Raw genomic sequence first — 16,495 nt, forward strand, 5'->3', positions numbered from 1 at the left:
ACAGTCAACATAAAGCCCCACCAACAAGATGTGAGCCCTCCCATTAGAGGAGAAGAAATTCTTGAATACAAATCTGTTATTAGCTGCAATAAATCACCACTGCAGCAGTCTAATAGTCACCACCTCATCAAAAGCAACTGAATTCTCTATTATCCATTTTATTTAGCGGAGGAATAAGTCAAGTAGTGCAATGTATGAGAGGATCATCATGAGCCCAGCTAATTTGAAAACCGCTTTACAGGCAAAAGCTGCACTCAGTCATTACATCCAGGGGAATCTCATCAATGTGCCCTCACATCACAATATTGACGCATTGCATTGCTACAGACAACGCAAAGTTTGCACAGCAATTCTGCTGGGAGAACAGTTGATGTGAATGGCCATCAAAGCGATTAGTAGAACACAGTTTACATATCAGAAATAAGACCAATTTCAGCATCTAGGGATGGGGGGGATGGTAGGACCGATCTTTGCATGCCTGTTTTGATTGCTTGGTGGAAAGTGGTCCAAACGGGAGATGATATCTCCTCTGTAAATAAATAAAAAGATGAGTTTCTATGGCAGTGTGCAGGCTCAGCAATACCCTCTTTCCATCCCCCTCCAGCTAATAAATATCTTATAAAGAACGTTGGGTTATTTTGCAGTTATCTGCAGAGCAGACCCTGCAACGTTTGGCATAATCTGCTGAAGAGTACTGACAAGGCTCAATATTTGAGTGATAACTGGGGAAGGGTGGGGTGTGTTTTATTGATGATGCTGCCAGTGGGTGGTGGAACAGAGCTGTCAGAAAAGGCCTTACTCAGGGATGTCTATCTGGTCACTCCCACCTGGGTGCCACTGAATGACGTCCTATTACAGCTTTCATCAGACCAATCTGCCCCCAAGTAATCCCTGCACTGTGTTTGCTCCATGTAGGAGCTGAGCAAGATTACAGAAGATTTTTTTTCTTTTTTTCTTTTTTTTTTTGTTACAGAAAGTCTTAAACTAAAAATGAAAATTCTGTCATCATTTACTCACCATGCAATACAATTCAGCTTCAAAAGCACCATGTATAGTGATAGGAATTGTAAGGCATTTAACGATTGCAATTCCTTTTAACATTTCCTTATAAAAATGGTTAGTTCCAGTCTTTGATTTTGATTGGTCAATAAGCTGTGTTTTATTTGTGGTACAGCATGACTATGAACGCTTCACCCGATGGTTCTGTGTATCCAGGGCCTCAATCTAACTTTTTGCTACACCTGTCAATGGCCGTTGACTTTAGAAAATTTACCAGCCATCAATATCTTTTACCAGCCTTGAAACTGACACCCAAAATTTTAGATACCAGAGAAAATTCACAATTCTCTATTCCAATTTCGATACCACAGCTAAAACTACTAGCCTAACTAATATAAATTAAAAACATTGTTAAAGACAAGTAAACAGTCAGTAGAGAAATTGTAAGAAACCCCCAATCGGCCCCACAACGGAATCCGATGGCCTGGGCGAAGGGTTAACGCGTATATGTCTTTTCAGCGCCCCTGTGAAGTTCACTCAATTTCACCCGTTTAATCTGACTCCAATTTCAAATGATTATTACTCTTAGGTTGTGTTTCCAATTAGAAATTAATCATTGGTTATGTATTAATTTAGATATTTGATTATTCTGGGTATCCCATACTTTCAATTATTTGTTCATTACGGACTCATATCGCTTAGAGTCACACAAAAAGTGACAAAAATTCGCCAGTTTCTGATTCTTAGTCAGAGGGTGCAGAGTTTACTAATGCATTTGAGTCGAACAGCCACATGCTTGTTCATACAAAAACCCAGTTTTCTTAGTCACGGTACTGCAACTTGCTAAGCCAGTTGATAGACAAAATCAAAAAGTCCCATGATGTGCTTACATGCTGCTTTCATGGGCCTTTAGTTTGAATCTATCCTGATGCAGATTTGCGGAAATATGGACTCCAATAATCTACTAGTCATAATGATTTCAGAAGAATCCAGAATAAATCAAATATAACATTTTATTTGTCAGGTAAAAATGTCTTATGCCAATTACATAGACAATTAGAAGCCAATTCAGAAACAGAAGATCCCACATGGTTATAGTTCATCATAACATCGTAATAGACTCGCTATATTGATAAATCTACACAATTTTTCATATCAACAGAAAATTTACCGGGATAACCTGGCTTCTCTCGAGACTTTCCTGCTTCAGAGCAGTCATAGTTAATGATATGCTAAAGCCTGCCGGCACGTTGTTGTGATTGGTTAGAAGGTAGTTTGTGACGTCACAAACACCACAGATTTCAAACCGCAGGTTTATGGGTTTACTGCAGTTTCAAACATAAAATACTCAGCAATGGTGCTGACTTGTGAATTTGCACATGTTTTGTCTTAAAGCATATTAAAAACACTACATATACATATAAACAACATTAAAAACTTGATTTTCACCACAGGGGGTCTTTAATTAATCCCTATTAAAGTTACAAAAGTTATTTAGTCAAGAGCAGTGAGTGATTTTTTAAACTTTCGTGATGAACCAACACTGGCTTATCAACTGTCCCGAGCATCATTCACCTGTTCACGTTCATGCATTGTTAGAATTCATAAAAATGTTACTAGCCAACTGGCGAGTGGTGCTTGGTTACTGTTAATTTTAGGCCATCACTGCGCAACACCCTTAGCAACATAAACATATGTTTGTTTTTAATTTAAGAAAAATGTAAGAACTGTTTTTATTTACCATGGAATCATTATGTGCATCCATTTGATTTGAATTAAATAATCATATTTTATTAAAGAATTCCGTAGAATCAGCATAAATCTGTTGTGAAATCTTTAAAAAATGTAATCAAAATTTAATATAATCAAAATTCCGATGGCTGCTGTGAGACACTTGTTTGAGACACACTTCAGTAAGCTAGATCGATTTTAGAATATCATATGAAATGCTGGATGGCTTGTGTTGATAAATGGCATACAATTAATTTTAAAACATATTGTATGAAAGAAAAAATTATGTATTACTGTTACTAAAAATAAAGCTGCATCTGAGTATGCTATGTTAGCTACTTGACAAAATAGTGTTTTTCTCTGAGGCATGGTAAAGCATGGTACTCGCAAAAAAAATCAAGAAAATTCGATTTATTTTAAACAATAAGACTAAACGTGTTGAGCTATATAACAGCAATCAGTTTTCTGTCTATAAATACATCAAAACAGTTGTTCCCTTTATTAAAATGTGTAATATATTAAAGCGTCTTTGGTGTTTCCATGGTTTCTACAAAATAAAACCGGAAACCGAGGGTAACGCGGGTATGACGCAATTGACAGGTGACTCCTCACACGTCCCGGAGCCTTGGTTAAAATTGCGATTTTCTCACAATTTACAAATAGTTGGAAACATTTGGGATATTGTAAGTACTCAAGTGAACAAAATATAACACTGGCCTAGTGGATTTTGGATATTTTACTGCAAAAATCTTACATATTGCACCTTTAATTTGGCTAGCTGTGGAACAAGCAATTAGTTAACATTTCTGAGATTGGCTTATATACATAATAAATGTTATTTATTGATGATAAACATAAACCTTGTTTAAAATGTATTCAGTTTATGTATTAGTACTATTATATAAATCTCATCCTTGTTTCATTTATATGACTGACAAATATGCATCACTTTAAGATTATTAATTTATGTTAAAACCGTGTAATCTAAATGAATGGATATTTTGAATCCAATTAAAATCTTACATCTTAAATATTATGCCTATATTTTTTGTGTATTTGCTTAATCCACTATACTGCTCCATATCTTCTCCTCACACCTAAAAAAAAGTAAAATAGAGCCACCTCTATTCTACCTTCATTCACCCTCACGAGTTCAGCTCCCTCCCTGATCAGTGATTGGGGAAACAGCTCTACCTCTTCACCTCAACCACCGCCCCATCTGGCAACACATGCTCTTTTTCCCATTGCAGGAGAAAAGGTCATATTTCAAATGGCCAGTACAGCTGCTATCATAGAGCTTTGTACAAGCAGCCAGCAGAGTGTGTTGGGATTACCCAACTTCCAAACCCTCCCATGTAATATCGTTTTCTCTCCAATCCCTTGCTTATTTTGCCCAACAAATGAGATTCCGCCATCTGTGCAGCAAAGGCGCTGTGCAGCTCAAGCTTGTAACGTCCCCTCTGACAATCTTATATTATAAAACCTTCCTCTATCTATCGAGCTAGAGAATGGGCCTATCATTGCTATTTTCTGCCCAATAATGTTGTTTCTATCCATAAGAAAAAGCATATAAAACCTAAATGGCCAACACAGCTAGGACGGAAATGCAGCATTGGCCACAAGTGAGCCATGAAGTCGTGGCTACTGCAACATTCATGTTTTTCATGTGATGTGGTAGAAAATGAATAGCTCTCCTCTGATAGTGGTTAATACATAAAGAAAAGGAAAAAAGTAAGGTGAACGGCATTCTGGGAAGGTAATTTTTTTGTTGTAAGAATGAATTAGTACATTGAAAATACTCTTAAAGAGTTATAAAGGCTTTGGATCATTAGGTACACAACAACAAAACAAACAAACAAAAATAAATAAATAAATAAGCAGTGAAGACAAAATAATTCCATGTCTAATACTCCAAAAAAGTGTTTCTTTAGTGGCTCGGGATTGTCTGTTTCTGCAACAGCGATTATAGAAAAGCAATCAGGAACAGAAACAGAGCCACCAGAGGATCAGTATGTGTGAGTAAACAAAATCTAATGAAAACAAATGTTAAAATAATAGCATTTTAATATTACAATGAATGAATAATGCAAAAAGTGTCTCGGAAGGTTGTTTGGCAATAAGTAATTGGCGTTTAATGTGGAATTTATTTAAAGGATAATGTACAGTCAGCTGGTCATTAACGCAAAATAAAAGAACTCCACTTCGAACGGGTGCCCTGATCACCCTTGCTGCATCCCAGTTCGCCTACATATACTATGCCCTAAAAGTATGTACTTTTTTTGTGAAGAGTGTATAGCTGAAGAGTAGACAAGCTTTGTCATAACTGTGTCTTTAACGGACAGTGTTGTCGCTTAGTTACGTGCATCCTTTCATTGTTTAAACTGCCCTGTCAATCATCTTCCTCAAAATTCAAGTTAATTTAATTTCCAACAATTTTGGAGAGAAATGTAATAGCACGTTGATCTGACAGTCGTGCTTCTTTTGTGCGGAGAGCTCTCCTCAAACGTTTTCAATTTGCATAATGATATATTTAAAAGTTAATGACCAAACATATGATTACAAAAGTTCACAGTGCTGTTTCAGATAAAATATAATGTGGATAACATTGAATAAATAACTAAACCTCTCTACTTCAAAGTCGGACTCTTGCATCCACCATGTTTGTATTTTTTTTAAACACTTTTTATTTGAGTTTGTAGTTTGAATCCAGGTATATTTGGAATACTCTTTTCAACATACTACGATTTGGGACACACTAATTCTAATTTCAAATACTATTTAGGATAGATAGTATGTGAATTAAGATGCAGTGTCTGAGATTTTAAGCAATATCACATGGGCAAGAGAGATGTTGCTCCAAAAGCAGCACAATTGCGATATTACTTTTATACATTTATTCAATAAACAATTAGTTAATACAGAGTAACATTATAGACACAATTTTGCTATTTATTTTGTTTTTGCTTCAACAAAATTCTTGAATGATTCAGGGTTTTTTTTGTATGAATGAGTTGAATGAATAATTCAATGTCTCCTCCATAAAAAAATAACTTGATTAATTTATAAATAAATCAGCGTTTTTTTAATTCATTTGTTAAATGAGAGTATAAAGAGTGTCACTTGTTTCATTCTTGAAACAATCAGCGTTTTTGAATTAACTGGTTGAATGAATGATTTAACGAAACATTCATAACTGAGTGAATCAGAACATTGAACAATTGGTTAAATTATTCAGTCACTTGTTTGAATAAACAATCGTTTTTGAATGAATCAATTGAGTCAATTATTAAAATAAGTCACTCATAACGTTGACTACTGGTGTAATGATGTAATTTGCTGAAAAAAAAAAAAAAAACCCACCATAATGCACAGACTGTCTCAAACAAACAAAAAGTGAATAGTCCCAGCTGCCTAACCAATTAGATTTGAGGACTGAAACTAACTGTTGTATAATTTACGATAATGTAAAGCTGACAGTACATTATCTCGCTTATTCCAAATAAATCGAAATAATTAAATTATTGAATTGAGTTTGATAATTTTATTATTTAAGACAAAAGAGTGCTGAGTGATACAAGAGACATTAAACTCGGAATCACAGCAGTTACCCTCTATCAAACCAAACTCATCAGATCAAACTATAAAAATGTTTCTGGAAACTAGAAAAAAAAAAAAAAATCCCAAAAATGATACTCAGAATGATACTGATACTTCTCAGTAATGATACTAACCACAAACTAAACTGCTCTTTGTTGTGAGGAGAGCTTGGAGAATTACACATGGCAGATTTCTTTCTTTGGTATGATCCTCTTCCCCTCTGCCGTCTACCTCACTAAGATGATCCTCCTCACTGGCAAGACATCTGACTCCCATCATACTCTCCAGACTCACACAGCAACCCAGCTCGATGGAAATGCGTAATCTCACTGTGCTCCCCAGACCCGATGAGTTGACAGACAGTAAGGGATTCACTTTAAAACCTGGACCTCCAGATGTGTAAACAGCTTTTTGTGCACACCAGGGATCAGCCTTGAGAAGAGTAACTGTGAAGTAAGATATAAAAGCTGCTCCAAACCAGGGATAGTAAAGCTACTTCAGAGAGCGTCACACACACACACACACGCACATGCACACGCACACACACACGCACACACACGCACACACACACACACACACACATGCCTGAAAAAGCAAATCCCTTTCTCCATTTCACTCTGCTCTTTTGGCTCGATGTAATACGTCAAAGTCATGGATATTCATTACACTAGGTAATGACGCTGACTGGAAAAGAACCTATTTATATGACATTTCAAGCAAGGTTGAGTCTTTCAAACCTTCAAGAAAGTTTCAACAAATAGTTTTCTAATAATTCTTACAGTAAACAGTTGCAACATCTTCGTCCTTTCACATCAGCTTCGAACTACAACTTGATTGTTTTTCGATGCATTCTTTCATTCATTATTAATAACTTTTTTTTCAGGCAATGGGTATCTAATTCAAAAATAACTGGATACAAGTTTCATATTTATTTATTTATGCTGAAAAGGTTTTCCATTGGTTTCACAACATGTGACTGGACATAATTTTGTCCTTACCCTCATTCTAACTACCAGAATTATTCTACACGATGGAGCAATTCAAATCTAAAACTATAAATATAAATCAATATTTTGGCTTCACAAATGACATGTTTCCAAGGCCACCAGGAGTCAGATGTGGTTTGGTTCTAAATATTAGAATATAAATTAGATCTGAATTTTAGAATAACTTTAACCACAAACTTATTGATAATTCCTGATGAGAGCAGAGGGATCTGAAAATGTCATAAGCCTGATGCAAACTCACATGCTCTGCACTCCAGACCACTTCTCCAACATCAAAGTCAAATATTTGGTAGTTTTGTCTGGCTCTACTAGACTCTTGGGATGCACTGTGTGGCCAGTGCTATTTACACCTGCTGCAAATAAACAATTTCCAAAATCTATGATACATCAAGCACAAACAAACGAAACCAGCTCGGCCTCAAGGCCTCTCTTCTCACCTCTGACGACAATGTTGGTGGATTTCTTTGCAGGATTACCCACGTTGTTACTGGCTACACAGCTGTAAACACCAGCTTCCTCTGTGCTGATGGCAGGTATGGTCAGGGTTCCACCATTGAGAACACTTTTCTTTGGAAGCTCTTCGCCATTCCGGACCCACGTCAGGGTCGGGTTGGGCTCGCCTCCAGAGATGATACACACCAAAGTCACTGTCTGCCCAGGATTGGCCACAATGGGGTCTTCCACAAGCAGCTTAATAGAGGGGGAAGCTAGAACAAAAACGGACAGGGTTAGTCTTATCAGCTTCATGTGGACGACTTGTTTTCTTACTTAAAGAGATACTCGCACTTACATCATGTTACACAACATGCTGATGTTAACACAATCAAATGCACATATGACAGCTGTCTGGAAGTGAGTTTAAAAATTAACAAATTAGTATTTTACTAATTTTTACATACACACCTATCATTTTGCTTCAAAAGACATTTTTTTCGTGTTCGTTTTGAGTGTTTTTTGAACTAAGAATCAACTTTTCTATCCACTTGCATTATTTGAACTTACAGAGATGGATTATTCTTTTAAAAATCTCTGTGTTCATCTAAGGAAAGAAAGTCTAATAATATACATCAGGGATGGCATGATGTTGAGTAAATGATGAGAGAATGTTTATTTTTGGGTGAAGTATCCCTTTAAATACAGGGGCGTCTGAGCTTCTGAAAAGTTTGAGGAAGAAGACACATCATAAAACTTACTAGCTTGACTCATGAATATTAATGAAGGGACATTATGAGATTTTAAAGGACTCAAAAACAGTGTATATGCTTGTTTAGAAGCAATACCAGGTGCACAGCCAACTTGAAGTGAGTAATTACTGCAAATATACACAAAGTTCACATATAGTCACCTCTTGATGACAATTATGGTGGTTTACCTAATTACGTTAATGTGTTTATACTTAAAAAGGTGGTATTTATAATTACCATCCAAAGAGATTGGTTTAGTTGGGCCCATAATGCACCAGGTGACCACATCTAATCTATATAATCACGGACTCCTTCCATGAGCACACAAGCATGCTGTGATGCAAAGGCCTTCAATTTGGCAAAGCAATCAGTCAGTCCCCAGGACTGTGCCATGATCATCATCATCAGCCAATGTTTTGCCAGAAAAGCGCTGAGAGACGGAAAAGAAGTGATAAAGAAGGATAGTGCAAGAAAATGAGCAGGGTGGTGGAGTGGCAGAGGAAGATAGAGAAACAGAGATGGCCGGAGGAAAAGGTCTGCCGACTCCGTTCATTCTTTAATGGATTCCGTAAAGGTCAGGTCTTCGTCGCAGTAGCATGTGAAGCCCACCGAGACAGATAAGGAGCACAGGGACCCGCAGGGCCATTTCCTTAAGAATATGGTTTTGCCATAGACTGAATTAACTGCAAGGCCAGTGGTGAAAACATCAGCCCGGGGCGGTTTCTTCAGCCATCAACCAACGGAGGAGGAGAAAAGTAGCAGCAGGCCTCTAAATGTAACAGGCGTAACATACTCAATAACACATGCAGCACTCACAGCTCGCTGATTATCAGACCACATAACACTTGTGGTGACAAGAGCCTCAGGGCACTTCCTTTGGAGAGTTGCTTCTGTGGTGCTGCTTGCATGTACTTTCTTACTTGTTGGATGCTCAAATATAGCAGGAGGAGACTAAAATAACAGACAATACTGTGCACAAGGAGGAGGTATTGGTATCTCTCTCACCTGTTTTGTTGGTGAGCCGGAATAGCACACTCTTGTCAGGGATGCCACAGACATTGCGGACAGAGGCAGTGCATGTGTAGTTTGCGTAGTCCTGAGGACGCAGATTCTTTAACTTCAGGATCTTGGTCTCACCCTGCAAGCCAAGAAGGTGATAATGTATAAAGAAGGATCTCAATGTCTTTGGCTTCAGGACAGATTTTACATTAGACATCAAGAGGTGATCCAACAAAGTACCAAAAAGTCAACTTTTTAAATATTATATTAATATGAACAGTGTTGGGGAAAGTTAATCTTAAAAGTAATGCATTACAATATTGCGCTACTCCCTAAAAAATAACTAATTGCGTTATTTAATTATTTTTTATGTAAAGTGATGAATTACATTACTTTTGCGTTATTTTTTCTCACCTGGGCTGGACTTGCTTGTTTGTTTTTTAATAACAATAAAAAAAGTTCTATTTATGGCAAATGTTAAGGCCCTTTCACACCAAAAGTGAAATGAATAAATTTAATCTAATTTTCATTTCATTTCAAATTCAATTTTGTTGTAAATGGAAAAACTAATGCATTACTTAAGTTACTTGAAAAAGTAATCTGATTACGTACTTGTAATGGGTTACCCCAACACTCAACATGAATAATTTGTGTTATTTCTTTTTTTGTCAAAGCATGGGGACATTTGATAGCTAATATTTATTATTCAGGATTTGTGTATATAAAATATATATGTATAATCTCTAAGTGGTGTTTTTGATTATACTGTATTTTGTTGTAAACTTTATATCCAAGTCAGCATTAGAATGATTGGTGCTCTCTTTGGTAAAGTTGCTTTCATTTCAGTGAGTACAACTTGTTTTGATGTAGAAGTAACTCTGGGTTGTTATCACAGAATAAACCCCGACAGGGTTATCAGGATCCTGGTGCAAAGCGCTTATTACACGGCTACTTGCCACATAAGTAAATAATTAGACACAAAATATTGACTTGAGTCTAAATATTTTATTAGCTCTCTAAACGCAAGCTTCCGGAAGAAAGCAATTGTTGGCAAATTCAAACTAGAAAGACATTTAAGGGATATGGTACAGTCATACCACGTATTACACAGCATTTCATAATAATTGATTATATATTGAATAAATAATTATGGGTCTAAGATATATTGATTTGAGATTAAACTGTTTTAAAATGTTTGTTATCTTAAAATCCATTATAATGTACAAAACAATCGCTGCAAAATAGTTGCAGCTGCGTTTGTATGAAACAAGAAAAAGCAAGTCTACGATACCTAGATGACATAATTAAATAACTGTACACAAAATATTGATTTAAGTTTTAATATTTTATTAGTTCACCAAACGCAAATCTTCCATGAAGAAAAAACATTCCTAGCAAGCGTATAGCGCCGACTTCAGTTACCTGGATGAGCTAGTATGGGGAATAACATATCGCTGGATGGTGCGATTGACCAATCAGAATCAAGTATTTCACAGAGCTGTGTAATAAATACAAATAATTAAATGCAACTAACCATATAATGGTGCATGGTAAGGATAGCTAAATAAATAGTCTATCAAAAGTGAGGTGAAGATTTGTTGGTGATCACATTAAAGGCGATCAAACTCAACAAATTCATCAGTCATTTGGTAGAAGTAGCCAAATAAGTTAACATGAACAAAACATGGTTTGTGCCAACAATGTGTTCTGGGCTGCCAAGAAAACTGTAGAAATTCCAAAAACCAGTTGAGATCCGGTTTATTATGGCAACTGTGCACGTATGGCAAATGATTCACTTGTTTTTTTATCATCTTCAGAAGAGGTCAATTTCTACTAAGACATTCAAGTTGATCAGTTATAAATCGTGGCACTGTTTGATACAAAAACCTTCTGAAGACTCTTGGCTTTTGATCTGCTTTCTAATCTGAGACATTGACAAAAAGCTGCAGTGCATTAGTTTCATATAGTTCTGAAGGGGCTGAAAGATAAAGAAGGCTCTATTGAAAATAACATGCAGTGTCTCGTCTAAGTGCACAGTCTAATGTTGCATAAATTATTCTCTGTGGGGAATAAGAAGAGCAAAAAAGGTCCAGAAATACTCTGCATCTTATGACTAATTACCAGGCCAGATCCACTCTGGGCCAATAACTGTGCCATATTGAATATGGCAAAGCTGTGTTCTAAAAGCATTTTTATTTTTTAACTGTCAGATCTGATGTGCATCCTTCTGGACCAGATAACACTCACAATGTCAAACTGATGCTCTCTCTTTTGATAGCTGCGACAACTTTCATGCAAGAGCAATGAAGTTCATCAAATGTTTTCAAGCAAGCCAGGCTTTCATAAAGTTATCTTTTATTAAAGTTATCTAGTATTAAATGTCAGCATTGATGCACACCATTTAATTTGTTTTTTAAGTTACAAACAAATAAACATCATTCCATTTAACTGAAGTGCAAAGTGTATATCAGCAATTTTGCATTGACCAAGTTACAAATAAAAATAATAATAAAAAAATAAATTAAATTAGATGAATTAACTTTCAAAGTATTAGTTTCACAGGAATCTCCAAAAAATAAACTGTGACATTTTTATTTAATCAAAGAGACTTCCTGTGGTGAAAATCAAGTTTTTAAAGTTGTTTATATGTCTATGTGGTGTTTTTAATATGCTTTAAGACAAACCATGTGCAAATTCATGTCAACACTATTGCTGAGTATTTTCTCCTTAAAACTGCAGTGAAAGAAAGACAGTCTCAAACCCGCGATTTGGGCATCGCTAGTGCAGGGAAAAGGGGGACTGTTTACAGGGGGCCCAGAGGCATTAGAGGACCCATAACGATCTCCTGAGGGCCCCCACGATTTCTACCAAAGAGGCCCAATGCAATAATCTCTACAGTGGGCCCAGTTAACCTAGCGACACCACTAGTCTTGACCATTATTAACCCCATTATCAATGATGAAAACAGTTGCTTAATATTTTTGTGGAAAATGTAATTCATTTTTTCAGGGTTTTTTTGATGAATAGAGAGTTTAAAAGCAACACTTACTTCAAATAGAAATCTTTATAACATTATAAATGTTTTGTTGTCATTTTTGATTAATTGAATGCATCATTGCTGAATAAAAATATTATTATATATATATTTTTTTTTTAAATCTTACTGACCCCATACCTTTGAACGGTAGTGTACAGTATATGCACACATATACCATAAACTGACATTACTGCTTTGAAAACTGTATGACTGAGCCAATGTCTTACCTGTGTGAAGAAAGGCTCATAGATCTCCACACCCTTGTCCGAACCTTGGGACAAGAACTCCCTCCCCCGTTTCCAGCTGTACCGCACCGGAGGATTTGAATTGGCAGCACATCGCAGGAACACTGTCCTCTCATAGTAGAACTGCTCCTTTGCCTCTCCTATACTCTGATGGACCGTCACGATGGGGTCATCTAAATCTAAAATGTAAACAGATGGGTTGGTCACGCTATCTAGCATTGCTCAAATCACCCTGAAAAACTGCCATGAGACTTCTGTAGAGATGGTGGTACACAGAAATAACCATCTAGAAACCTAGCTAGACATCTTTGAAAAAAGGCTTCAGTATACACAGACATGTAGGACATAAGTATGGAAATGACAATGTAAATAAACAAAAAACTAGGTTACAGGTAAACAAAAACATCCATATTTACGGTTATTTATATCCTGCTTTATGCATTCATATTAAAAAAAAGTCAAGCTCAATTCAAATACATATGTCACAGTGTTACAGATACCAGGAACATTTGTGTGCCACTACTAGCATTAAGTTGTTGCTAAATATACCTAAATAATGTGGAATAATTCTAACATTATACTGTGATATAGCTGATGTTTTTCCTGTTTCTTTCCAAGCTGCTCAGAGATTGAAGGCATAATTTGTCGAATTGTTTAATGAGCCAAAAACGACCTAAATTAAGAAAGAAGCCCATAAAAGAATTGAAATTTACTGGAGCGCAACTCATACAGTAGCCTATTTATTACGGTCCAAGATAGACATAAATTACTTTGCACATTTTTAATACTTAACTCATTAAACACCAGTTAAAATGAGTGTATGTTATTGAGATCTGATGCAATCTGGTAACACTTTACAATAAAGTTCTATATATTTACATTAGTTAATGCAATATATATCATATAACAAATAACACTGAACAGTACATTATTAACCAACATCAATAATGTGTGTTAAATTCTAAATCTAATACATTTTTTAAAATTTCAAGTTTTATAAATTAAAATAGTTAATGTATAATGAACAAGGACAAATTAGCAATAGTATATACAGTATTTAAATGATAATCATATTATGTATAAATTAATATTAATCTGCATTAATAAATGCTGTTAAATTGTTTATTGTTTGTCCATACATTAAACAAATGATAAACTGAATCAATGTAAAGTGTAAAGTGTTACCTGAAATCTCTGTATTACTAAAAGATCCAAACACTATTCACCTTTCCATTTTCATAAAATCTGTGCACCAGTTTCTGATGAAAGCAAAGCCTTGCGTTAGTATCATTACATTTTTGTTTAGTATTTTAGTTCAGTTTAGTTCAGGAAAAAATTGAAAACAGAAGTACATACTACAGTACATATTTTTTCAGTTCATACATTATCTGGGAATGGCATACAGTAGAGCTCTACTGTTTGAGCTAGAGGTTGTATGTGAGGTGCAAAAACATACAAGCATTAGCAGCAAGCATAATGTCTCAAATGATGGACCACTCAGGCGCCTTTATTTTGGCTCTTGAATTAAGAGTATTTTTACAACTGTAATTTTTTTTCAAAAGCTACAATAATTAGAGTGCTTGAGTAAGGAGCCATGTGCTTTTACAGACTGTCCTCAAAGCAAAAACCTTCCTCGACTCTCAGCTATCGGTAAACCGTGCCTTTCGACATCTTGATTTCTCTCTCTTAATCAACCTGCCAGATAACAATTTGACAGACAGCATTGGTAGGACTCATTCAGTGCATGCCATCATATATCTGTAATACTAAAGCACAAATTCATACAATGAAAGTCAAAAACATCTGAAACATTCTTCAACTCCCCTGAATGCGATTTCGACCGAGGGGGACAACCCCACCTACCAGACCTGAATGTAATCAATATTGCTATTGTCTATCTTGACTGCTTTAAGCTAATGACTAGTGAGTGCTGCCACACTTAGAGACAACATGGGCACTCCAAATCAAAGTACTCAGTTGTTTATCGGCATATGTGTTGGCTGTTCTTTATCAATGACGTGTGTCTAGACTTTGATCACTGCATCAGGAGTAGCATGTCTCTGATCGATAAAAGCGAGTGCCCACCAGCGAATAGTCCACCGTGAAGCTGGAATAAAAATGACAAGCTGAGGCCTGTTCTCTAATTCAAGGGTAATGACTTGCTCCTCATTGTCTCCCCACGGCAATGCTGCCTGCCATCGTCCATCGCTCCTTCTATTCATCTCTCTGTGCTACCGTAAATCACTTTACAGCATCTATGGTTCCTCCGTGTCTGTAGGGAACAGAGGCAACACACAACTCCTTTTTTGACAGGTTGTGATAGCTTTTGATGGTTCCGATAGCAGAGGAGTAAACCTTTGAAACTTGGAAAAATTCGGGAGCTAGCTTACTGACGATGATGTCTCTTTGAAGAAAAATCCTCATTTTCATTTCACTCATTCATTAATCCTCTAATTTTATGCATTTCGTCACATATTCAAAGGCATGCATTTGATTTCAACAAAGTCTACGGTTGCCTAAACTTCAATGAGAAGTGCCTTTAAGTCGTTAATGAGGCCATGTAGCAAATCTTAGAAAATAAAAGTGTTCACAGACTTAGAATGATGACGTGTATGAGTGCAAAACTCTTTGAAAGAGACCGAGATGAGATATGCTCTTATGATGAGTCACATAAAAAAAACCTCACTGCCTGGCTTTTGATGGCCAAAGAAATGTGCTAGACAAGAAATACGTGAAATAACACATGCTCCATTAGAGACCTGATAATATAAGCTCGACCATATCAGAAGTAATCCATTTCAAACATAAAGCTGTAATGAAGCATATGAAGAAGTAAAGATTTCCATATATCATAGGATACACTTTCATATTAGCACCTAAACATATTTTTTGCTGTTTTTTTTCAGTAGTTTTGTTTTTTTGTAGCTAGACTTTCCAATGGTTCCTTTTACTTTAATTGAACCACAATATATTATCAACAGTACATAAATTGTATACTACCACTTAAAAGTTTATGCAACAAAGGATGCATTTATTTAATTAAAAATACAGTTAAACAGTAATTTTGTATAATATTATTACAATTCAAAATTTAAAACTACCAACCCCAAACTTTAGAACAGTAGTGTATATTTATATAAATATATCATATAAATATTATAATACATTATTACATATTATAATATACTAATATTTAAAAATATACATGATATAAATAAATATATATATATATATATATATATATATATATATATATATATATATATATATATATATATATATATATATATATATATAAAAAGTGACGGTACCAAAAGACAGGAATGTGTCTATTTATTACATCATAGATAGGTCAAAGACCGCCTCTGCAGAAGAAGATCAACGCCTACTTCTACATCATTACTACTGTAGCCCCGCCCACTGATTCACATATGACAGTAGTACATAGTAGGTAGTAGTGAAGCTAACAATGGATTAAGCAATTAAGCAATAAACTTGCCTTTAAAGAGTGCAAAATGTTGCGCAGTTCTAAACACAGTAGCTTGATATTTTTCCAATGTTCAATGGTTTTGCAGAGAGCCTGAAGCTAAAAAACAATGCGGTGCATTTTTACTGTGTCACTATTGCTTTTGTTACAGATCGTTTGATATGTACGGATTATGTGTATATGTCTAACCAAAATCACCAGTGACCAGT

At 35.6% G+C, this 16,495-nt stretch overlaps 1 protein-coding gene across 1 annotated transcript in view; it reads right to left on the reverse strand.

Annotated features, from left to right (window-relative positions):
• mdga2a (MAM domain containing glycosylphosphatidylinositol anchor 2a) overlaps positions 1–16,495 on the reverse strand; it is a 177,451-nt gene that overhangs the window by 82,324 nt on the left and 78,632 nt on the right. The window contains exons 4-7 of the mRNA XM_067367531.1: positions 12,782–12,978; positions 9,943–9,945; positions 9,524–9,656; positions 7,772–8,041 (exon numbers count right to left, since the gene is read on the reverse strand). Coding sequence (XP_067223632.1) covers positions 7,772–8,041; positions 9,524–9,656; positions 9,943–9,945; positions 12,782–12,978 — 603 coding nt within the window. The remainder of the gene's footprint in view (positions 1–7,771; positions 8,042–9,523; positions 9,657–9,942; positions 9,946–12,781; positions 12,979–16,495) is intronic.

Source organism: Chanodichthys erythropterus, chromosome 18 (genome assembly GCF_024489055.1).
Source record: "Chanodichthys erythropterus isolate Z2021 chromosome 18, ASM2448905v1, whole genome shotgun sequence".
In the NCBI taxonomy this organism is placed as follows: domain Eukaryota; kingdom Metazoa; phylum Chordata; class Actinopteri; order Cypriniformes; family Xenocyprididae; genus Chanodichthys; species Chanodichthys erythropterus.